Source organism: Anticarsia gemmatalis, chromosome 7, assembly GCF_050436995.1.
Source record: "Anticarsia gemmatalis isolate Benzon Research Colony breed Stoneville strain chromosome 7, ilAntGemm2 primary, whole genome shotgun sequence".
In the NCBI taxonomy this organism is placed as follows: domain Eukaryota; kingdom Metazoa; phylum Arthropoda; class Insecta; order Lepidoptera; family Erebidae; genus Anticarsia; species Anticarsia gemmatalis.
The window spans coordinates 10,563,133-10,589,344 of NC_134751.1; the positions used below are offsets into that span (position 1 = coordinate 10,563,133).

Genomic DNA, 26,212 nt, shown 5'->3' on the forward strand with positions numbered 1-26,212 from the left:
GATAAAATTTGACCAGCGAAAGAAAGGTGAACCGGACCCGTAAAAAAGTTTAAAAACAAACACACGACATATCAGTCACAGTTTTGCAAAAGATGATATAAGAACCCTAATTCCTGAAAATCATCACCGCAGTTTTCAGTTAATATGCTCTAGCCAAACTGTAATGAGACACACAGCATACAAAACTGAGTAAATATTTAAGAATAGCCAGTTAATTTCACCCGCTCTGGTACAAAAACGGCTCAATTTTGAGACTTTTAAGTATCATATCTCCAAAACGGCTGTATATTATGTTGATGTCTTATAATTTCATCTAGGTTAATGATATCATTAATTGAATAAGAAAAATAAAGACATATCTATATTATTATATTATCTATACTAATATACTAATCTATACTAATATTATAAAGCTGAAGAGTTTGTTTGTTTGAACGCGCTAATCTCAGGAACTTTCCGATTTGAAAAATTCGTTCAGTGTTAGATAGCCCATTTATCGAGGAAGGTTATAGGCTATATATTATTATCATCATCACGCTATGACCCATAGGAGCAGAGTAACATTGAAAAACGCTACAAAAACGCGTAAAATTTTGACCTATTCTCTCTTATGTGACGCAAGCGAAGTTGCGCGGGTCAGCTAGTTAATATTATAAAGTTGAAGAGTTTGTTTGTTTGTTTGTTTGAACGCGCTAATCTCAGGAACTACTGGTTCAATTTGAAAAATTATGTCAGTGTTAGATAGCCCATTTATCGAGGAAGGCTATATAACATCACGCTACGGTCATTAGGAGCGGAGTAGCAACGAAAAATGATACAAGAACGGGGAAAATTTTGACCCATTCTCTTAGGTGACGCAAGCGAAGTTGCGCGGGTCAGCTAGTTATGTATAAAATAATATCAAATGAAATGAGTTAATCGTTTTTGCTTTGTATTGCTTCATAACGATCCTAGTTTTAGCCATAACACCCGAGACTTGACGAGACCTTTTCTAATTATTAAATACTACGCAAGCAATAAAACAATTGATTTTATTTTTTATTTTACACGTTAATATTGATTTTTAAGTAAAAAATAATAGTATTCGTTATAATTATAATTATTGTTCTTATTTTCTCTTTACGTCATCATTAATTTAAAATCTTCATTCGAAAAATCGAATAGGTAAATTCGATTTAAAAACTGCTACTCTTTTATTCGCTACTTAGGTACATCACTACTCTAAGTTTGACGTTACGTCGACTGTAGTTATAAAAAGTTTGATCTGTTTGATTGATCGACGAATTGTGTTGTTACAAGTAATGAAAGCAAAACACGACAAAATATCTCAGTAATGAGTATTCAACATAACAACGTGTTCTTTTAAAATCAATATGGAATTCCTTTTAGTTTTATGGTCTCTTTTGTTATACGGCGTTGGTGCCGCCATAACCTTTCTTTTACTGGCAAGTACAAGTGTTTAAATTTATTGTTTCGTGTTTAAGTCGATATTCTAAAGTTATTTTAGCAATTCGTTTTAAACTATTCGTGTCCGCGTTCTGAATCTGTTAATATGTTTTATGTGAATTGGTCATTGTTGAGTGTCCCTTTTAGCATTTCACTACACATTGGTGCCTTGTTGGCAAAAATCTAAACAAACTTTGTTATCACCAATAGTACTTAGAGAATGAAACATCATATCATTGCCTTCATTAACTGACGACCCTGGTAATAGAAAATAATTATTTTTATTCTTGTAGATATCCATTACACTTTATGTAATAACAAAGCCGTATCCCATTGTGGAGAGATTTCAAGAAGAAACTACTTATAAGGATGGAAAAACAAATAGTAAACTCAGGTTTCCTAATATAGATGAAGTGCAAACTGTCAATTTGAGTGTAATTGTCCCTGCTTATAATGAAGAAGAAAGATGTAAGACAATCATACATATATTTTCACTAGTTAGTTTGTATTCAATAATTTGATTAAACTAATGATAATGGCAATTTATGTTCAACAATCTGTCATAATTTAAAACTGGGATGTTCTTTTGTTTAGTACCACCAATGCTGGATGAGGCTATAGAATTCTTAGAGGCCAGAGTGAAAGAGCAGCAGTCATACAAATATGAGATAATTGTTGTAAGTGATGGTAGTAAGGATAAGACTGTAAAGGTAGCAGAGTCATACTCTGATAGATATGGTACTGACAAAGTGAGGTGCCTTGAACTTATCAAGAATAGAGGAAAAGGTGGTGCTGTGCGACTGGTGGGTACTGCTTATATCTTAAAACTATTTCATTACTCAATTGAAGTTCCTCCTATATTTTGGTTTGTGACACCATACATTTTACCAACAGAAATTACCAATTATTAGTTAATTTAAATATAAGCATTTAATTACTCTGTTTAGATGTTACAGTAATTTATCAGATATCATACTTTGATGACTTCTCGCAAGGTTCAACACCCTTTTGAACGAATAGTTCAATGATTTGTGGTTAACTTTAAAATGTTTCTAGGGTGTTGAAAGCTGTAGAGGTGCTGTCATACTGTTTGCTGATGCAGATGGAGCATCGAAGTTTGAGGATATAAATAAACTAGAAGTTGCACTGAAGGACAAGATAAAAATTGACTATTTTTCAAAACCTAGTGATGCAAGCAATAGTAAAGCCATTGTGATTGGCTCTAGGGCACATCTTGAAAAAGAGTCATTGGCGACACGTAGTGTCTTTAGGTAAGAATTCTCAAATTTCTTTCGATGTTTTAACTACACACTCATTATTTTCGGAACAGATTAACCAATTTTAATGGTACTTAGAGTGATCAATATAGTAGTATGTGGGAAGAACATTTTATACCAGAAACATCTAAATTCCAGCACAGTAAAATTAAAAATGACTAATAACAAGAGCTGTTTGCATTTATTATATGTCATTAACTGTGATACTACAGCTTGTAATACTATAGTTATGTGTAGATTTATTTAAATTGAGTTTCTTTCCAGAAATATACTTATGTATGGATTCCATTTTCTGGTATGGCTGTTTACAGTCAAAGGTATCAAGGATACACAGTGTGGTTTCAAGTTATTCACACGGGACACGGCTCGTGTTTGCTTTCGAAGTCTTCATGTGAACAGATGGTAATTCATATCGTAATTTGACTTTTAAATATTGTAATACAATTCATTAATGTATTCTGCCAACAGTGATTGAAATAATATATGTTTTTGTTACAGGGCATTTGATGTTGAACTATTATTTATTGCACAAAAACTAGACATTCCAATTACTGAGATTCCAGTTAGATGGACTGAGATTGAGGGTTCTAAAGTAACTCCAGTGCTGTCATGGATACAAATGGGCTGTGATTTGGGCCTCATATGGCTAAAATATACTATTGGAGCTTGGAAGATAAGAAGTCTGAAAGCTGAGTGAGACCAACATTTTAGTTATTGACAACTCCACTAATTTACTATAGGACTAAAAAAAAACACTTTCTGTTATAAACATTTATTAAAAGTTTTCTTATATCTTTACAGAAAATGGTGAAAATATTGTTTTATAATTTATATTTCGTTAAGCTTACAGGCATATAAAGATTAAGGAGTAATAAAAACGAACAGTCATTACAAACAGTAATGTAGCACTAAGAAAACATTAAGATGTAATTTAACTTTAAGCTTGCCTGATAGCACAAGTTTCTATTGTAATAAATAACTTTGTTATTTATTCATATGCAGTACATATAATCATTAAAATAAATAATGCTTAATAGTAATATTTTTGTAAAATGCTACATTTTCTTATAGACTAATATATAACATGAAATATGAATAAATCTATTATACATACAGAAAGCTACTGTAACTTTTTAAGTAATAAAACCATATCAACTGAATTTCAGCATTTTTAGAAACATTTTCCTGTAGAATTTTATTTAACCAGATATTTTGAGCAACATGTTAAAAATTTGGCCATGCTACAAGGATTACAAATATTTTGCTAAAACGTTATTTAATTTGAGCGTCAATTGCTATATGTAGTGTACTATAAAAATGCTACAGGATGTCGATAAGGAATAATAATTCGTGCAAATGTATCATATCATAATTATTATGAGTGACGTAAGATACAAAATTCTATTTAAATACTTATAAAAATATTTTCTATTTCCTTTTTTCGAAATACAATTGATGAAGGTTAATCTATCACAGAAACAGTACATTCAGATAATAAACCCTTGGACTTTACTTTTTGAGTACTTGGGTTTAGGATACCAAACTTTCCACCAAAATAATATGTGTGAGGATTTTATGTAATTATAAAATAAAGGATAAAAGGACTGATGCAGAAGAACTAGATGCATGAGATATTATTATGTTCTACGCATTCTGATATTACGCATTCATAAAGTCCTTCTACTTCGCCCTATACAATAACACAATCAAAACATCATATTTTAAGGTGGGACACACTAAACAGATCCATATAAATAGGCAACAAATTTTTGACAGCAAGATTTAGCTCACATTGAGAGCCAGAGATCGAAAATTTAGTATCCTACTACTGTTATAACAGAACACATGCCAGAAACTACTGCTATGATAAAACAAGAATTCTATCCCAGATTTCACATAATTACCTTGACTTATTTATATTTTTGATTTGTTTGGTGGGAATGACTTGAGTAGAATATAGCATATTCCCAGGAACTTGATACAGCGGTGTTTACGGCCAACACTGAACGAAAAAAAAATGTTGCTGTTAATACATTGAAACTTTAACTACTTTATGGATACTTTGCAGGTATTACATTCTCATAGCTATTAAATATATAAAAAATCAAGGCAATTTGTCAAATCCACTTTTAATATTATTGTTTTACCCAAACTTGTTTTTAATTATGTCTGATATAAGTTTTAATATATTCATTACATAACGCAATACTTTCCATAAAAATTAACAAGGTTTTTGATACTGTGTGTGTGCAATATTCAGACCTAAATAAAGAATAACATGGAAGACTGCAAGCGATATATAATTATTATGCATGTACTAAATAAAGTTTAAATTAAATGTTTCATGAATAACATCAGCACACTTGTCTTTTCATACACCACATAAAATTTAAGTGTTTTTAAAACAATCATAACACATTTCTTTTTTTTTCTTATTTACTAAGTTAATTACTTAAATTAATTATGATTACCAGCAGTTCTGGGTACAACAGGCTTGTATAAATTTAGAAAAAAGCTAGCATTGAGTGTTTTGTTTCCCAACACTTACATTTTGACAAGCCTTAACACAAAAACATTTAGATCTTTAGTATAACCTTAAAATTTTAGATTGATCTTCAAGCACACAGAATAATTTCAGTTGAAAAAGGTTTATACTTTTACCTTCAATCCAAAAACCATCTTGAGAAATTGTTCATAATGTATAGTAATAACACCATCTTGGTCTGTGTCGTACTGACGGAATGCAGATGTCAGAGTCTGAAATGAGATGTTAATCAATATATCATATTATTAGATTAAATAATATTACATACTTTAAACAATAAATATTACTGGTTCACTATATATTTAACTTTAAAATTTTAAAAAAGCTGACTGGAATCTTAGAATTACCTACTTGTCCCAAACATATTAATTTATTTAATCCAGTATTTAAATCAAGTAAGTATTATGGTATGGCAGTTGGTAGTTGTTCTATAATTTTGTGAATACTTACATATAGAGTAATGCAACACTGAATAAAGTCATCAAATAATATGGTTCCACGCCCATATCTGTCAAACTTTTGGACCATAATATTGACAACTTCATCTGATAGCCGGTACCCGAAAGCTGTTAGGGCATTTTTCAGTTCTTGTTTGTCAATGTTTCCAGAGTTATCACTGTCAAAGGATCGGAAACAGTTTTGCCAGTCTGTCACATACTTCCATAATGCTCCAAAATCTTCAAATGATATTACACCTCTATTTTGCTTGTCAAACATTCCTGGAAAATATTTTATATTATCTTAGGGTTCCACTATTTCAACACAAACAAATTAGACTCAAAAAGGTATGTACCTATGTTTTATACCATACCCATCAGATCTACAAATCAAAAGCAAAGCAAATATTTTCTTACCTATCATAAGACGGACAGTTTCAGGATTAAAAGGATTCCATGTACCATTAGACAGAGCTTGCTGTAACTCATCTGCTGAAATGTAACCGCTGCGGTCTTTGTCAACCCTGAAAATAATTTGGCCAATTATTTTCATTAAATTATGCTGAGAATTTTCTGATTATTAAGAAAACAGGTAAGAGTGTCATTTTACAATATCTTAAGTATTATTATATAGATTACAGATGCACAAAACAGTTACTGTACTGTAGACACACAAAAAGTATCTATATAAACTCAGATTTATTTAACAGTTAGTAAAATGATTCAACATATAAAAAAATAACATCAACAGGTTGCTGGTTTTGTTAAGTATGAGTCATTGTTCATTTACAAAATACCCAAGTATTACTCATAATCAAGTTAAATGTATTATCAACTCAAAGATTACCTTCGAAACACATCCCATAAGAACTCCCTGCTAGGCATGGGCGATTGGAAGGCCATTACTGCTACAAAAAAAAAACAAATAATTAAATATTAGAAGAATTTGTATACACACCAATTTAATTCATATAAATGATGACAAATAATAATATGTAGGATAATATTGACCATGTCACTTATTCAATGCGTATTTCATCATGTAAAATAAAAAATTGAAACACTTAGAGGAAAATACCGAGTAAGTACCTACTTATTGAAGGAACGATGTTAATAAATGTAAATACACGAGATTTATGCAGCATAATATATTCCCACTTACTTGAGTTATCGGATAGGTCTGAATGAATTACCACCAATATTAAACCAAAACTGGAATTCTGGAATTTTATGAAGAAACTTAAGCAGTCGAAAGTAGAAACAGGCAAATCTACTTGTCAAACAATGATATGACGTCAACGGTCGTAATAACTGACACATGACATTTGTTCAGTGTGACCAGTTAGTAGACAGTCATGCAGGCATACTAACCCTGTAAGCATGAATGTCCTGTACGCCTGAAACTGACTGGATCGTCACTATTCCTATTCCTACCCAGAGAACAACTAGTGTTACTTATTCCGTGTTCCTAACTATCGTAAAATGAGGTGTATAAATTATTATTTAATTTAATTATTTATTTTTTAAGGATAACATACTCGAAGGGTAAATACGGGACTCTATTTACTTTGACGTTAACTAAGACTTCGCTGTCTGTCGCATTAACGGTGGTAGGTAGGTACCTATTAAGGAAGTTGAAATATTCACATTACGCACAATGTAATAGTGCTGTTGTGGTGTTGGGACGGGAAATGAAATACCGAACCGGTCATAAGATAGACTTCGAACTCAATGCCCTCCGTCTTTACATTTATTAAGTTTTATATGCTACAATGTACGTGACATATTTCTTATATCTAACATCTTACATTATCTTAGCAACTACGTGATGTACGTGACTACACGCCACACTACACCACCACCCTTAGAGAAAAAAAAAAAACAAAATAAAATATAGATATTTTTTTTTTTTTTTTTTTTTTACTTGTAGTACAGCTTAGTTCTATTCTTATGTACTAAATCAATTTTATTTTTTAACTTAACTCTAACATTTGGTGACTCATCACTAATAACTTCGAAAGGGCCATCATATATACAATCTAACTTACTGCCCGTTCCGTTCCTTACCAATATGAGATCACCTTTCTTATAAACAATAGGATTTATATTCTTATCATAACAGTATTTTCTAGATATCTTACTAGCTATCAAATTATTTTTAGCATCAGCTTGAGCTCTTTGTAACCTGTATTTAAATTGTAAAGGGTAGTTATCAAAATTATATAAAGGTTCTATACTTCCACCTTGCAAATTACTTGGCAATTTACATAATTTTCCAAAAACTAGCTCATACGGTGTATACTTAGTTATGGTATTAACTGTTGTGTTGTATGAGAAACACCAGAATGGTAACCAAGCACTCCATGAAGATGTACTGTTGTTAGTTTGAATTCTTAAGTAAGCGCCTAAAGTTTTATGGACATTTTCCAATGAACCAATACTTTCATGATGATATGCCGTAGATTGTAATTTAGTGATGCCTAAAATATCACATAATTCTACCATTACTCTAGAAATAAATTCGGTACCCCTATCTGTCGCTATTGCTTTAGGTATTCCGTACCTTAAAATAAAATTTTCTGCTAACGCTCTTGCTACCTCATTTGCAGACTTGTTTTTTAAAGGATAAGCCTCTACAAACTTGGTAAGCTCACATTGCAAAGTCAATATGTAAACATTTCCATTGTCATCTTTATCAAACGGTCCTACCAAATCTAAATAAATCTTTTCAAAGGACGAAGATGCAGTAGATGTTATTGTCATCGGTTCTTTCGTATTTTTGTAATACTTTTGCGTCTGACACTTATCACATTTACGAACGTATTCAGTCACATCCTTCTCAATAGATGGCCAATAGTAATACTTTTTTATATTATTCACCATCCTACGTATTCCTGCATGACCACTTGTGGGCAAAATATGGAAATCATTCAATATAATCTTTTTTTCATCCCTTCCTTCTATCTTGCGTACATTCGCTACTACACAAACTTTAAAATCTCCACAAATTGAATCATTATTCTCCTCTATATACTGTGCCAATTCTTTTATAAGTTGCATATTATAACAATATTTCAAAATAAACACTTCTTTTAGGCCTTTCTCTATACAAAAACTAACTATGTCTTTCGATAACTCGTCTCGCGATGAAACCGATAAAGATTCATAGTTTATATAAATACTCGAGTTTTCTGGCACATACATTAATACATTGCGCGACTTAGAAAATATTTTTGTACAATCCTTGCTACGTAACAATTTTTCCCACGTCTTCGAACAAATTTGAACTAGTTCAGTGTCATGTCCTTGTTTCTTAAGAACTTCTACAATCCTAGGGTGATCAGTCCTAACAATCGCAGAATCTTTATCACGAATATCCGGGGTTTGTACACTCTTATATTGAGCTCTAGTCATCACATTTATAGTCTTTTCTCGCATTGTTTTTAAATCATTACTAGAAATGACAATCCTAGATAATGCATCTGCCAACACATTTTCCTTCCCCCTCACATATTCTACCTCAAAGTCGTACTCTTCTAAGCTAAGACGAAATTTAGTTAACCTACTCGATGGATCTGTCATACTAAACAAGTATAAAAGTGGGCGATGATCCGTTTTTACAACGAATTTCCTACCGTATAAATATGGTCTGAAGTACTTAATTGACCAAACTATAGCTAATAACTCCTTCTCTATTATCGGATAATTTAATTCGCTTTTCCCTAAAGATCTACTAGCATATGCTATAGGTTTTCCGTTACTATTACACAAAACACTACCTATTGCATACCCTGAACTATCAGTTTGTAAAGTAAAAGTGTTGTTATCCGAAAAATCTGGAAAATCTAAAACTGGTGGGTTCATTAACGCCTCTTTGAGTAATAAAAATGACTTTTCGCATACATCGTTCCAATCGAACACAACATTTCTCCTGCATAATTTATTCATTGGAATAACAATACCCGCAAAGTTGGGTATGAATTTCCTATAGTAATTAGCAAACGCCACGTAACGCTTTAATTCGTCACCCGTACATGGACGCGGATAATTTTTCATAACTGCTACTTTCTCTGGATCCGGTAAAATACCTTCTGACGAAATAACATGCCCCAAGTAAAGTATCTGCCTCTTTAGAAATTCGCATTTAGATGGGTTTAACTTAAGGTTTACTTTTCTTAAACGCGAAAATACAGAAATTAGGTTACGGTTATGCATATCCAAATTTCGGCCAAATATAATCAAATCATCCAAATATATCAAGCATTTATCATAATTCAGTCCTGACATGGCTATGGTCATCATTCGACTAAAAGAACTCGGGCTTATCTTCAGTCCCATCGGTAATCTACACATTTGGTACTGTCCCTTGTCTGTAGTGAACGCTGTACACTTTCTACTGCTTTCCTGAAGTGTACATTGATAGTACGATTGTGATAGGTCGCAATGACTAAACAGCATAGCCCCTGACAACGAGTCCAAAATTTCGTTAATATTGGGCAATGGAAACTTATCATCTTGAATCTTTTCATTCAACTGCCTATAGTCTACTACTACCCGCCATTTTTTCTCACCGTTTTTCCCTGCCTTCTTCGGAACAATTAAAACAGGACTAGACCATTCACTAACCGTTTCCTCAATGATATTATTATTTAACATTTCCTGAATCTGCCTATCAACCTCTCTTTTCTGTGCATAGGGTATCCTATACTGCTTCCTGTAAACCGGTGTGCAATTCTCCTTCAATCTAATTGACTGGTTATATATATTTGTGACAGTCAATTTGTCCCCGGGTAAATGAAAAATATCAGAATATTTTGCACATATTTGCTCAATCGACAACCGTTCCTCGGGGTTTAAATAATCTAATTTAAGCAAAGAAAATACTTCCTTAACGCGTTCTACATCTATTTCTGGCTCACTAAAGAAACAATAGTCATAATCGCTTAAAGGATGCACCTCTATATTCGACATAGAACAGACAACTTCTTCGGAAGTTGTATTCATTATTTTAACGGGTATAACCCCATCTCTAGGTTTGGCAATTACACTAGCTAAAAACACGCCTTTGCATAACTCTTTCCTCATCACTACACACTCCTCGGTTCTGTTGACCGGAAAATATTTTACCATCTCGCATCGCGGAGAAATAGTTAAAGAATAATCATAATACTTAAGTGGCATTGAAATAGTACTTCCAGTACATTCTTTGAGAGACAACTCGTTCTCCGAAAAATCTATAACACCTTTATACTTTTGCAAAAAATCCTGACCTAATAAACCTACAGATTTGCATGGCAAAGTGGCAAAAACATGAAATTTATGTGTAAATTACTGTTTGTACCTTAACTGTAAGTAAATATAACCTAATGCCTGTAAACTACCTCCTACACCATTAATTACCATTTTTTCCTTAATTATCTTATGACATAAAGAATTTAACTGTAAGAAATCATTTTTAATAGCTGATATCGACGCACCCGTGTCGACTAACCATTCCGTATCTACATTATTTACTAAAAAATTAACCCAATTTATACTATTACAAGCTAAAATATGCTTAGACACGAAAAAACTGACCTGCACTTACATGTTCGGCATTGCCGCATTGTGCACTTGACATTGAATTATTTTCACCTGACGTATGCCCCATTTGCTCAATGCATGCTATATGCCGTCGGTTTTGCTGACTAAGCCGGCCGCGATAATTATTATGTCTTACATCACGACCGCGCGTATTGTTATTATAAAACCCTACGTGCTTATTATCTTGCCTATGGAACGTGCGCGCTGGCGATCGCGTTCTTTGGACAAAATTATCCCGTATCTTATGCGAAACGTGTGGATATCCACGACTTCCGCTTTTACCAAAACATGGTTTAGATTTGAATTGACGTTGGAATGTGTTAATTTGTCCTACTAACGTACACCTTTCGTCTTCCGCTACCCTAATCGCGTCTTTCAACGATGTTAAATTCCGAGCCGTAATAATTGTACCTAATCGGTGATCGCGAAGACCATCTGCGAATTTTTTAATAGCATATTTCTCGTTCAAGGGATGTAGTATTTTGTATGCATCTTGATTCTCCCCTGCTTGAGAAATCGTCAAATCAGTCATTAATTTTTCAATTTCGGCACCGTAACTGGAAATTGACCTATCGCACTGCCTAACACGAGCGAGTTTCGCTTGAATCGCTACGTCGGACTTCACAGTTAACAAATGTTTCTTCATATCAGACAAAAGACTCTCAACCGATACGTAATTTGAACACAAACGCATTTTAGCTGCGGCTGATAACCTAGTGCTCAGAACAAACTTAATCAAAAGTACCCTATCGCTATCTTTCAGCATGGAACTATATAATTCAATAGCATCTATTAAGTCTTGGGTCATTTGTTCATCTCCATTCATTTTTGGGAGTAGGCTAACCGCAGTTTTCAAGGAGAAGTTCTCGGACTCCATTTTGGCGTCTAATGTACTTCTATGTTCAAATTTAATTGTGTTCTGATAGATATCTTCTATTTTATGTATCAATTGCGTTAGTTCTTCGGAAAATTTATCTACATTCGAAATAACAATTTTAAATTTGTTATAAAGAGCTCGCACTTCGTTAATCTTACACTCAAAATTTTTACCTTGCCTTCTAGTTGGGCCTAACTTAACTATATACTCTCTCAATAACTTAATTTGTATGAATATTGACGTTAACTCTATTTCCATTGAACTAATTTTATAAAATACGTATACCGACAATCAATGAAAGAAACAAAGAGAAAAATAATAACTAAAATCCTTAAACATTTAAGCAACTGCACTTACTAATCACTTCTTGGCTTTGACTGGCATCTTCTTCAGGCTTGTACTGCGCGGGCAACTTCTCTCCGATTGATCTCCTGCTGGATCCAACTGCTGTGGCTCTATTGTAAAAGTACGCCCCCAGGCCTACCACGACGACTCCGAAACAGACGGCGATAAATAACAACGTCGTGTGCACCTGTGACATTTGCTGGCTCACAGACGCTCCGTTTGATCCTCCAGAAGCCGTTTGGGCGATGATCACCTCTTCCTTTGAAGATGATCCTCCCATAGTGGTAGACGAAATCCTCTTCTTCACTTACATGCCGATTGTTTGCCTGTTGGTTTCTTCTTTGGTAGAGCGGGCGCGCAGCAGAGCTCGATCGGGTTACGCAGTCCCGTTCAGTGGCAGGGTCGCCATGTGGTGTTGGGACGGGAAATGAAATACCGAACCGGTCATAAGATAGACTTCGAACTCAATGCCCTCCGTCTTTACATTTATTAAGTTTTATATGCTACAATGTACGTGACATATTTCTTATATCTAACATCTTACATTATCTTAGCAACTACGTGATGTACGTGACTACACGCCACACTACACTGTAACTCAATTTTTTTTTTATTTTCAGAATCGACGTTTAACTTGTTTAATTTAACTCCCTATTTTGGATACCGGAAATGTTATGCTCTTTGTGTTATAAAAGTCAAACAGAAGATATTATTTTGTAACTAATAAATAAAAAAATACGGTATGGCTGACCATACCGTATTTTTATTATTTTTTAGACTGGATACTTAACTGATTAAGTATCCAGTGTAGTTATAGTTGTGTTGATGTATTTTGAGTTACTAAACTATTGTATTATTAGTGTGTATTTCGGAAAAACCGGAATATAATAAATATTTAAAGGAGCTCCCATACATTAACTTGCTTACGACGCTATATTTTTGTTGACATTTGCCGACGAAAGCGTCGTGAACACTTTCTGATTTTTCAAGTATAGCTGACCGTGACGGTCAAAGGATTAAAGGCAATTTTTGGTCGTTATTGATAACGACAACAGCTTGTCCTTTAAAGTGACCAAATACCCATCATGCGCAAATTCGACTCGCACTTGGCCGGTTTTATCTTTTAAAACTACACGTGTAGGTATCTCCAAAATGTTAAAACCTCACGGGAAGATATTTTGTATTGCTAGACCTTGGGTGCGCTTACAACGTTGCGAGATTGCATTCCATGGCTGACTGGGTACCCGTAATAAAAAACAAATTCTTTAGAAAGACAAGCTCATGATAACATAGTATTACAGACCTATTTAATTTGATAGAAACGAACAAGAGCCAGAGGTTTATCTAACTAGGAGTAACTATTAGTAGTGATATTGAAAAGAAAAAATGATGAATGTCGCTATTTTTAATATGCTCGAATATCATATGATTCCCCTGCAACAAACAAAGGATAACACAACATTTGTTGTGATAATGCTATGTCACATTTATCTATTTCTCTTTAATACCAGATGGCCAAAATACATCATTAAAACTTTTATCTTTAGGGGCGTACTGCCACATTACGCCCCTAAAGATAAAATTGAAATGTATAATACTTAATTAACGCAGCAAAAATCATTAGTCCGTGAGCAACCGTCAGCTTGACCACATGGACCATGTCCAGAACAATACTAAAATGGCTCTTTTTATTAGCCCTTCAATGTGTAGTTCAACTTCATTGTGAAATATATCAAGACCGGCCCAAAATTAGAACATCGGATGGCGATCTTATTCTGGAACCAGCTCTGGATAAAAATATATACCTAAAACCCAATGGACCTAAATCGAGCATTTTCATTGGAAATGTTGATATTCTTAAAACGAACACCCCGAAAGATGCGGTGCAATATCAGCCGCCCACAAACGAAAACATTGATATATATTTAAACGGGCCCAACGGTATTAAACAAAGACTCCAGAGGTTGGAGAATATGGCAACCACAATGCCTAATTCAACGTTATCGAACATTACCAGGCTTCGGAGAAGAACGCAAGAACTTACTAGAAGAGTAATGGCGCTTGAAGCTCAATTAAATAATTTGCGGAAAGACGAATGTCAATCGCATCCCTGTCAACATGGTGGAACTTGCCTTAGTTTAGTGGATGGATATTACTGCCTATGTCCGTCCAATTGGGAAGGTAAAGATTGTGACGTTGACGTAAATGAATGTCGAAATTTCGCTGGCACGGATCTCGGTTGTCAAAACGGAGCCACGTGCATTAATAGACCGGGAACCTACGAATGTTTATGCAGACCAAACTGGCGAGGACTTCATTGTACTACAACAGAAAAAGATTGTTCGGCAGGTGACTTCGAAATGTGTGGTTATGGAACCTGCATACCCGTTCAGGCTGGCATTAAGTGTATATGTCACCAAGGATGGACATCTAATGCCACAAGCGTCGCATGCTTAACAGATGTTAATGAATGTGATGCATCACAAGGTATTCGTTGTTCCGTGAATCCCAAAGTTGAATGCGTAAACTTTCCTGGATCTTTCCGATGTGGTCAATGTCCCCCTGGTTATGAAGGCGACGGCTTCGTTTGTAATGACATTGACGAGTGCACTACTATTACCAACGGAGGCTGTAGCCCTATGGTGACGTGCCACAATACGATTGGTTCGCGAATATGTGGTCCCTGTCCACCGGGCTATCAAGGTGACGGAGTGACGTGCACCTTTAGAGGATCCTGCAATATCAACCATGGAGGTTGCCATCCGTCCGCACAATGTGTAGAAAACGCATCACCAACTGGTCAAACAAGCCTTTGCATATGCCCCGAAGGTATGGAAGGTGATGGAATCGGATTATTGGGCTGCTACGTGTCAACGAGTAATTCCACGGGAAGTTGTGAAAACAACCCCTGCGGTATTCATGGGCGCTGTCATATTCTTCGATCTGGATACACCTGCATCTGTTACAGAGGATACAGCGGCCGAAATTGTGATACACCGACAAATGTTTGTGCTGTTAATCCATGCCAGAACGGAGGTATTTGTAGGCAAGATGAAAATATAATCACTGGATTCCGTTGTGAATGCACAGCGCAGTACACAGGCACCTTATGTCAGGTAAGATCCAAAACATGCGGTGGTATACTAGACGCTGAAGAAGGCAGTATTGCTTTTCCTTTGTCCAATACTACTGCTACTTACAGTCACGATGCTCAATGTGCTTGGGTCATTCACACTGTTCCTGATAAGGTTATAAATGTTACATTTAGTAAATTTAATGTAGAGTATACCCCTGGGTGCTCAGGCGATTTCTTGCAAATTCACGACGGACGCAAATCTTCTAGTCAATTAATTGGGCGGTTTTGCGGGAATAATTTTCCTAAAGGTGGTAATATTGAATCAAGCCATAACAACTTGTATTTTTGGTTCCATTCGGACAGGACGATAGCTAGGGCTGGGTTTGCATTGCACTGGACTAGCGTCAAGCCTAAATGCGGGGGTGAAACGGATGCCACAGTTCACGGTCATATCAGCTCGCCAGGTTCGCCTGGATCTTATCCTCCCAATCGCGATTGCTACTGGCACTTAACGACAACCCCAGGCAAAAGAATAAGCTTACATTTCTTTGCTCTAGATATTGAAGCACACAGTAATTGTAGTTTTGATTATTTAGCTATTTACGATGGAGCACACATAACAGACCCGCTCATCAGTCAGTATTGTAATTCGACACAACCAGCCCCCATTCAGTCCGCAGGCTCTGAAATACTGATACATTTTCATTCCGATGCGTTCGGCACCGGTAATGGTTTCCAAATAGTTTATGCGCCTGTTGAAGGCGTACCGGGTTGTGGCGGTTATTTTACGGCGGATAAAGGTGAAATAATTTCCCCCACTTACAACGGTCTTTACCTAAGTAACTTACTGTGTGAGTATAAAATAAAAACAAGCTTAGAAACAAAAATAAAACTAGATTTCAAACAATTTAAACTCGAACGTGCCTTTAGGTGTAGATATGACTATTTAAAAATATACGATGGACCATCCTCTGATTCGCGACTCGTCGGAAAATTTTGTGGTACAGAATATCCACCGACGTACACTTCAACGTCAAATACACTTTACCTTAAATTCAAAACTGATCGAAGTTTGTCTTCTGAAGGATTTCGTATATCATATGAGTCTATATGTGAAAAAACGCTTTTAGGAGACAGCGGTATTGTTAAATCGCCTTCATATCCGTTTAGTTACCCCGCGAATAAAGTATGCACATACATTATTAGAACAGAGCCCGGCAAAGCTATACAATTAACATTCCAAGATTTTGATATCGAAGACAACAATTACTACAACTGTCGATACGATCATGTTGAAATTAGAGACGGTCCAGACGGCAATTCTACGTTACTAGGACGATATTGTGGCGGTTCGGATCATACACCACCCGTACAAACCTCGACACATAATTATATGTACATACGGTTCCGGTCTGACATGAGCTTGTCTGGTACAGGGTTTTACGCCAATTATACTACCATCGATACTGAATGTGGAGGTATACATAGAGAAACTACCGGATTAATAAACCATCCGTCTGGAGATTCTAGCGCTTATAAAAATGATCAAACTTGCCAATGGTTATTAATAGCACCCGAAGGAATGCACATAAAACTGACATGGAATAGATTTGAAATTGAACATATGTCTAAATGTGACAGCGATTATTTAGAAATTGTTGAAATAGATCAAAACAACGAAAACTCTTTATTAGGTAAATATTGTGGAACTCGCACTCCTCCTTCATTAACAACGTCCTCGAACCGACTGAAATTAAAGTTTGTATCTGATAGCAGTATTAGACAATCGGGTTTTTCAGTTTCTTACACGTTTTTAGATGATAGAGCTCATTGCGGTGGTAATTATGTCAAAAGTCATGGCTACATTTATTCGCCTGGCTGGCCGAAGCCATACGCATCTAATAGAGACTGCACATGGATAATAAGAGTACCCCCCGGTCAACAGATTTCCCTCAACATATCAAACTTTGATTTAGAACGTCCGATAAGAAACAAATGTGACCTCGGTGATTATTTAGAAATACGAAATGGAGGGTCTGAAACTTCGCCAATAATCGGACAATATTGTGGAAAAATTCAATCTATGCGAATTACAAGTTTAGCAAATGTTTTGCACTTGCATTTTCATTCTGATTTTTATTTAACTGGAGGAGGTTTCAAAATCGAATGGGACGGTAGGATTAATGGTTGCGGAGGTACACTTACAAGCTCTACCGGTTCAATAACGTCGCCTAATTACCCGGACGATTATCACGAAAATGCAGAATGTTTCTATAGAATCGTCACAAGCGCAGGTGCTCGTATACGTATTTCTTTTACGGAGTTAGATCTTGAACGAACTTCAAACTGTCGTGACGACTACATTGAAATATACGACGGGCGCGACACAAATGCTCAATCTTTAGGACGACATTGTCGTTTATCATCGGAGTTAACGAGCATCGAAACCACCAACAATCTGGCGTTTATCAAATTTAGATCCGACATGTATATAGGCGCTAAAGGTTTTGTGCTCAATTACAATACAATATGTAATAATAATTTAACTGGTAGATATGGAGTGATCGAGAGTCCAAATTACCCTAATAACTATCCAATGAACATAAAGTGTTTATGGAACGTAGAAGTTCCCAAGGGTAATAAAATAAATGTAACTTTTACACACTTTGACATTTACAAATACCAATATAGACGTAGTTGGTTTAGACATAATCCGGTGGCAAACGAAGGTGATTGTGTACCAGATTATTTGCAAATCAAAGAAAAATCGGACCTAAATTTTGCAAAAAAGCTTTGTGGATATTCTCTTCCTAGTGCCATAAACACCAAGAGTAATTCAATACAAATTCAATTTTCAACTGGATATTATGCACCTCGCACTGGTTTTAGATTAGAATGGGTCAGTCACGGTTGTGGGGGACACATACAAAAACAATTTGGTACTGTCTCACTTGACAAAAGTGTACCTTATGAAAACGAAATGGAATGCGAATGGCTTATAGAAACTGCACCGGGCAAAAGTATTAGTTTAACATTCACTGAAATTTATGTAACAGTCTCTCCAAATTGCAGTACTGATGCTATTGAAATATATAATGGCCAAAATACAAAAGCTCCTTTACTTTCCAAGATTTGTCAAAACAATCATATGGTGTCTATTCAATCTGATAGTAATTTTATGCTTATCCGGTTTATTAAAACGTCAGCACGCCGAAATGTTGGGTTTGAGTCGCGATTTCATTCTTCCAATTCAAAATGTGGAGGCTTTATAACTTCAATGTCCGGATATTTTTACTCTAAAAATTATCCAAAGAACTATGACAACAATCTGGATTGTATTTGGTATATTAGAGGTCCTGCAAATCACCGTATCGAAATAAGCTTTGAAGATCTTGACTTGTATTCTTCTAGAAGCACGTTTGACTATTGCGGTGACTCTATTTTTATATATGATAATAACAATGACCGACCTTGGTCGAATTATACAGATCGGATTTGTCCAGATTCAAATAAAAGACAAATCGTAACAAAATACAACAACGTTATTGTACAGTTCAAAACTAATGATCAAGGCACCGCTAAAGGTTTCAAAGCCAACTTTACCGTCACATGCGGTGGTCTTATATCAGCTACACGCGACGGCATTATTACTAACGACAAATTTATAAACAACTTGAATAAAAGTTGTGTGTGGACCGTGGTTGCCCCAATAGACCAGAAGATAACATTGACGTTGACTCATATGTCACTACCAAAAGATGCTAACATCAATACAAACAGAAATTGCCCTTCGTCATATCTTCGTGTACTCGATGGAAACGACAAAGATGCGCCACTGATAGGAGAATATTGTGGACGCAAAGTGCCGGCAATGATTGTTAGTCGTGGTAACTCAATTACTATAGAATTGGGTAGTTATACAGATAGAATAGGTGGAATATTCTCCGCTCATTACTCACCAGTAACTAATGCGTGCGGAGGTACGTTAAACGCCGAAGAAGGGGTGATTGCTTCACCTGCATATCCCAGTCCATACCCTGTTAATTCAGATTGCGAATGGATAGTGAGTACATCTCCTGGTAATACAGCTTACATAACGTTCGAACGTTTTGATTTAGAATACAGCGAAGGTTGCAATGAGGACTACGTGGAAGTGCGCGAAAACGACGGTGGAGGTAATCTGTTTGGTGTATATTGTGGCAACGTCATCCCCACCAATTATACTACAGATGCAAAGATATATATAAAATTCCATAGCGACAGTAAGACGAATGGTCTGGGTTTTCTGCTACATTATGGATATTTTCATGAAAATAATATTCAAGGAGAGAACGGTATGATAGCGTCTCCTTTATATCCGATGAATTATGAAGGAGCTGGTGAGTTTACTTGGCGAATAATAAGTTTTGGAGCAGATAAAATTGCTCTTACAATTGATACTTTGGAAATACCTGCGTATGGAGATGTTAGTTATAATAAATTGACAATATTTGACGGTTACGATAGCACTGCGCCAGTTTTAGAGCAATTACACGGAGCCTTAGGTGATAGCAAGATCATACAGACATCTTCTAGCGTAGTGTACTTAGTCCTAACAATGGATGACTCTAACTCTGGGTCCAGGTTTCATTTAAGTTGGACAAAGTTCTCAAGCGACGACGAATCATCTTCTGACCAAATCAATTGCGGTGGCAATAGGACAGAATTAATTTTACAGGGACAAACGAGTACTTTTCAATCACCAAACTACCCTGAGGAATATGAAAACTATTTAAATTGCCAATGGGTGTACAGAACCGAAATGGGAAGGCATCTAAGTTTATCTTTCATTGATTTTGAAATTGAAGAAATCAATAATTGTTTTGCGGATTCAATTTCAATCTACTCTGCAGATACTCCTGGAAAATGGAAGCCTGTCAAAGAGGAGGTGTGTGAATTTTCCGACTTAAGAGGGGAAACTAATGGTTCAACGTACATGAAAGTTAATTTCAAAACGGACTCATCAATAAGAAAGAAAGGCTTTCTCGCTCGTGTAAGTTCGAAATGCGGTGGACTCATTACTAATTTATCTGGAGAATTTGGTCCGACTTGGTTAGATGTGTATTCGTCTGATCCACGAACTAAAATGATTTGTGAATGGACTATAAAGGTGCGGCCCGGAAGAACAATACAATTAAATTTTATACAGTTTAATATAACTAATAAAAATGAAGATAAATGTGCACATTTTGTTGTCTTACGTAATGGTGATTCTATGGAGGCACCATTGCTTGAAAGTGGGAAGTACTGTGGGTATGAACACGAAAAGAAGGACAACATAGCCACTTCAAGTAATTCTCTGTTTGTAAGATACACAAGTGAAACACACAGATACCCCTTTGTCTATCAGAGCTTCAGAATTTACTATCAAGAGAAAAATGACGAATGTGGATCGACATCAACTCTAACCACAGACCACAAATGGGAAATTATCAGTTCACCATCATACCCAAATCCACCGACCCCCTATTCAGATTGTGTGTGGATATTTTCTGGGCCACCTGGCGAAATCATAAGAATTGACTTTCTAGACAGATTTGACCTTGATAATACAGATGATTGCGTTGGTGAAGTGGTTGAAATTCGTGATGGATCGTCAAATTTGGCACCACGAATAGGACAAAGGTTTTGTGGTGAAAAGCCAGGAACCATTAAAAGTACTGGAAATACTATATACATCAAATATTCAACTCAATTAGCAGAGCCGAGAAATGGCTTTAAAGCAAATGTTTCGATTGACATTTGCGGTGGAACTATTATTGCCAGTTCAGGAGAACTGAAATCACCCGGATATCCCCAAATGCAAGTTTTTCCGGCTGGAACAACTTGCGAATGGCGTATAATAGGACCGCCAAGGCACGTGTTTTCTATCAAAGCGCAAGACATAAGCCTGCCACAATCTCAAGCTGACTGTGGTATAAAAGTCACAATCGAAGAAACTATTCCAGTTAACAATACCATTGTTATATTAAAAACGATCTGTAATCGTGATGACGAGTCTGATATGTCAGCAATTGAAACATTAACCAATAACGTTACAATAAAACTAACGATAGGTAAACCTGATGAATGGGATCAAATATCTGAAAATAGAGGATTTCGAATTGCATACAATTCTTCGCGACCCATGTGTGGTGGCAGTATTACTGCGTCTGAAGGATATCTTAGCACACCAAGCTATCCTCAAGAAACTACAATAAGGTACTGTTTCTGGCGAATCGAAGTACCAGATAAATCTCGAAGTGTACGTCTAGAATTGATTGACACCGATCAATCTAAGCAGAAAATAACTATGTTCAATGACCTCGGATTTCGGTCGGTTATTAAATCATTACCCCCTACAGACAACCAGACTATAGCTTCTCAGGTTTATCGCTCTGTAGGAAATAAACTAGCCGTTTATGTATGGCTAAATCGTACGGCCACATCTCATCGCTTTAAAGCTAAATTCACTACTGACGAAGAAGCATTGTGTGGCGGCAGTTTAAGTGGCACCACTCAAGAGCTTGTGTCTCCTAACCTTCAGCGAGCTTACCTGTGTGAATGGCACTATAATAATCAAGTTCCTAGCAATAATGTATTTAATAATCTCACCTTCAATTCCATATACATAACGGCCGTTGTCAACTCATCGGAAACGGAGACAAGATGCCGGGGCTTTAATCCACAAATGACACTTAAATCCCCAGTAAATGACGACAACCTTTTCTTTAAACGAAATATTTGCGGACACACTTCTGTTTCATATAGAATACCGTCATCCATTTTAGATATAACTGCGTCAAAAAGCGAAACTAAATCTTTGTACTTCCAACTGAATTGGAAATCTGAACCATGTGGTGGTGTTGTACACGTGGGGGAAAATCCCGTTAACATTTTAAACGTACCTAGCGCTTACAATGACACTTTAGACTGCGCTTGGATTCTCAGAGTTAACAACAGAATTAAAATTACAATGGAAGGATCTTTTCAATTGGATTGTGACAATGAATTTATAAGTATAACACAGGGGCTACGACAAAACACTCCCGAAATCGGACATTATTGTAAAGATCAACGAATGGAAAATCCACTGATAACCCACTACTCTTATATATACATTCAGTATCACTCTAATGTTAAACCTAATAATAATTTAAGGCTTACAGCTGAAACTGTCTTGAACCAATGTGGCGGATATCTTGCATCTTATCAAAATGTATTTCGAACTCCAAATTATCCTAAACCATATATTGCTAACCAAGAGTGTGCATGGGAAATAGAAGCAGATCTAGGCTATAGAGTATCTTTACAATTTGTTGGTCGCTTTCTTGTTGAAGATGTAGTTAATTGCACAAAAGACGTTGTTATCATTTATGACTGGATAGATGATGCATACGTAGAAATGGCGAGAGTGTGTGGACGTAATCGACCTCTTGCTCACGATTCTACATACAATCGGATGAAGGTAGTTTTTCGTACGGATGCGGAAATTGAGCTCGACGGGTTTCAGGCTCAATGGAATCCTATCTGTGGAGGTAATCTTACACCGACCTTAAAGGAACAAATATTGTATAGCCCTGGTTATCCTTATACATACAAGCCGAATATGCATTGTTCTTATCAGTTGACGGTTCCAAACGAACAAAAAATAATCATTAGGTTCCTGGAATTTGAACTAGAAGGCTTCCTTCCTGATTGTCTTTCGGATAATTTGACCATAACAGCTTCTGGTAGTTATGATCACTTTTATGAAGTATTCTGTGGAAATAAGCTTCCCCCTACATTACGAAGCTTCGACAGCGTTACTCTTGATTTCAAAACAGACCGGTATTTACAAAGAAAAGGTTTTAAAATAGCCTACTCGATATTCGCATGTGGGGGTAAAATTAACGATACCACAGTAATTACTCCTACCTTTGATGATAATGAAAATTACGGCGCAAATATGAATTGCACTTGGGTTATACAAGCACCACCAAACAAAATAGCCGTGGTAAAATTTTTAGGTATTGAAATAGAAAGTCACCCTGAATGTTATAATGATTACGTAGCTTTATACGATGGATCAGAAATCAACAATGATAAACGTTTAGCGTTAATGTGTGGTTTTGTTAACTCCACCACAGTATTGAGAAGCACGGGAACCTCTATGGTGCTACAATTTGTATCAGATTCAAGCGTAAACTTTAGAGGTTTTAAAGCAGCAGTTTACTTTAGCTATTCTGAAGCATCGGGCTGCGGAGGACGTATTAACTTAACAGCTGGTTCCTCTTATGACTTACGATATCCCCCAGCGGGTAATGTAGTATACCAGAATTTCTTAGATTGTCATTGGTCGATAGCTTCCCCTGAAAATACTGTGATAAAAATAACTTTTAAATCATTCCACATATCGCCATGTGAAAACTTAAATCAAACTGCCATAGGAGTTAGTAAGTGTGACTGTGACCTCGTTGAAGTTGTAGATGGCTTAAACCCTAATAGCTTGGTTATAGGTACTTACTGTGGTCACACCTTACCGCCTCAACTAATTACATCTGAAAATATAATGAGCGTTAGACTATCAACGGATGGTGAATTGGAGAGTTCTGGTTTTGAGGCAACCATTAGTATTCAACCTTCTGTATGTGGCCAGTCTGTCATAGCTGTGAGCGGTACACCACACAGATTTAAATCTCCCGGTTACGACACGGGTGCTATCCCACGCGGTCTCCATTGTAGCTATCATTTGGATAGCAGTTCGGAGCCGTATAATCAAATCCGCATCACGATCATTAATTTACAATTACGTTCTTCTGTTAGCGAAGGTGTAGACACTAATCGCTGCAACAAGGATAGACTAATTATATCTAGTACTCCAACTCGTTCAAATGTAACTTCAGGAAAAGACTATATTATAAATAACGCGGACGATTTTTTCACTAATTATTATTTCTATGAATTGTACAATCACTTACCTAGCCGGTTTGAACTCTGTGGACATAAGCAGTCTATTGATTTTTTCGTGTATGGAAGTACATCAATAAACTTGATCACTTCACCCGAGGCTGATAACGAGGTCCACAAAGGTGTGGAAGTAGAAATAGCTTTTGTAGGATTTTGTGGCAGAAATTACACTGAGTTACAAGGTCGAGTCCAAACTTATTATGGAATAAATAGCGATGTCCAAGATTGCTACACCTTGATTACTGCCCCCGAAAATCACACAATATCTGGTTACTTCTTAAGTGTCACACCGGATTATTCTGATGAAAACACGTATCTAGAAATATTTGACGGAGATAAAACTAGTGCAAAACAACTTGTTAAAATAGAGCACAGTTACGAAAACAGTAATTACCCTGTCTTCTCGAGCAGCAGATACTTACTATTACATAACCATCAAATTGATAATAATCGTATAACATTTGATATGAGTTATGTCACAACGGATAAAGGTAGTGGCTGTGGTGGCAAAATGAACAACTTAGTGGGTGCAGTCACTAGTCCCTTATATCCAAAAACCTATAGAAACAACAGTGTATGTGAATGGGAGTTGGAAACCCCAGTTAGTACACGTCTAATGATACGTTTTGATGCATTTGATTTAGGAGCAATTTGTGAACAAAATTATTTACAACTAGTTACTAGAACTGGAGAAGTAGCAAGAACTTACTGTTCTGAAATGCCTGCTGATTATACGAGCAATGACAACTACCTTAAACTTTTGTTCAAAACTTCCTTTAATAATGCCGGCAAGGGTTGGTCTGCCACCTTTATAGCAACTAATTAACCAATCACTTCGTACATTACAGATACAAAAAAACTGATTCTAGTTATCACCTTTTTACCGATGTAGCATGTTATTTTTCCACACAGTCAATTAAAACTACAATATCTGAAGCAGGGGTGGTCAATCCGACTTTAGGGACCGACGCACTGATAATACCGCAAATATCGTCTTGGTAGTCTAAAGAGATAGGAGTTGTTCCTGTCAAAGATTTCCCTTAACAAATTATTTTAATATAAAAAAAAATTATGTGCCTCATATACTTAAGTAACCCCTAAGATTCTCTTCAACGGTAGCCGGTATGTAGTGTATCAATGACTATAATATAATGACATACCTATTGTTAAAAAAGTTATTACTGTACTAGAAATAAGTCACTACTATAAGCTTAATAATAAATCTTTTACAATATTACTGAGTTTAATTTACTTCGACGTGATTTATTTATTTTTAGCGGAAGGAGAAGGATGACAATAAAATTACAATAAGATGCAATGATAATAAAATGTACCTAATTGTTCATAAAGTTTTGCTTTTATCGGTCTATACTAAAGGTGGATTAAGTATGCATGTGAACAACTTTAGGGAACAGCCTTTGAGGTTCCAACTGATAAGCTGTCTGATATTTATTTATACAGAAGTTGTGAAACCGGAACTTAATACTGCATACTTTTGGTTTTTGTTTCACCGAACTAGTAAGTAGGTCATAGGTATCTACTACATTATACCTTATACGTAAGCCTCACGCACCATATTTTATTTTATTTATAGTACAAACACTAAAAGAAACGGAAGATGAGGAATTTAATGATAGGTACCTACCTAATAAAGAAAAA

At 35.8% G+C, this 26,212-nt stretch overlaps 3 protein-coding genes across 3 annotated transcripts; 2 read left to right on the forward strand and 1 right to left on the reverse strand.

Annotated features, from left to right (window-relative positions):
• Positions 1–1,223: 1,223 nt before the first annotated feature.
• On the forward strand, positions 1,224–3,883 carry wol (Dolichyl-phosphate beta-glucosyltransferase wollknaeuel). Its single transcript, XM_076116019.1, has 6 exons — positions 1,224–1,445; positions 1,740–1,914; positions 2,041–2,249; positions 2,503–2,717; positions 2,988–3,125; positions 3,222–3,883. Exons 1-6 carry the CDS (start codon positions 1,374–1,376, stop codon positions 3,418–3,420), a joined length of 1,008 nt encoding a protein of 335 aa, XP_075972134.1. The 5' UTR covers positions 1,224–1,373; the 3' UTR covers positions 3,421–3,883.
• Positions 3,480–12,963, reverse strand: Alg-2 (Apoptosis-linked gene-2). Its single transcript, XM_076116020.1, has 5 exons — positions 12,523–12,963; positions 6,553–6,613; positions 6,123–6,229; positions 5,719–5,987; positions 3,480–5,480 (listed from the first exon to the last, which is right to left on the reverse strand). The coding sequence occupies exons 1-5, from the start codon at positions 12,788–12,790 to the stop codon at positions 5,373–5,375; spliced, it is 813 nt and encodes a 270-aa protein (XP_075972135.1). The 5' UTR covers positions 12,791–12,963; the 3' UTR covers positions 3,480–5,372.
• Positions 12,964–14,168: 1,205 nt separating this feature from the next.
• Cubn (Cubilin) lies at positions 14,169–25,767 on the forward strand. Its single transcript, XM_076116021.1, has one exon. It carries the CDS (start codon positions 14,169–14,171, stop codon positions 25,377–25,379), a length of 11,211 nt encoding a protein of 3,736 aa, XP_075972136.1. The 3' UTR covers positions 25,380–25,767.
• Positions 25,768–26,212: the final 445 nt, after the last annotated feature.

Coding starts and splice junctions, on each gene's coding strand:
- wol (XM_076116019.1), top strand. CDS start 1,374: ATGGAATTCCTTTTAGTTTTATGGTCTCTTTTGTTATACGGCGTTGGT. Junction 1,446..1,739: donor CCATAACCTTTCTTTTACTG/GCAAGTACAAGT, acceptor TTATTCTTGTAG/ATATCCATTACACTTTATGT. Junction 1,915..2,040: donor TTATAATGAAGAAGAAAGAT/GTAAGACAATCA, acceptor TCTTTTGTTTAG/TACCACCAATGCTGGATGAG.
- Cubn (XM_076116021.1), top strand. CDS start 14,169: ATGTCCAGAACAATACTAAAATGGCTCTTTTTATTAGCCCTTCAATGT.
- Alg-2 (XM_076116020.1), bottom strand. CDS start 12,790: ATGGGAGGATCATCTTCAAAGGAAGAGGTGATCATCGCCCAAACGGCT. Junction 6,614..12,522: donor TCAAAGCCAAGAAGTGATTA/GTAAGTGCAGTT, acceptor TTTTTTTTGTAG/CAGTAATGGCCTTCCAATCG. Junction 6,230..6,552: donor TTATGGGATGTGTTTCGAAG/GTAATCTTTGAG, acceptor AATTATTTTCAG/GGTTGACAAAGACCGCAGCG.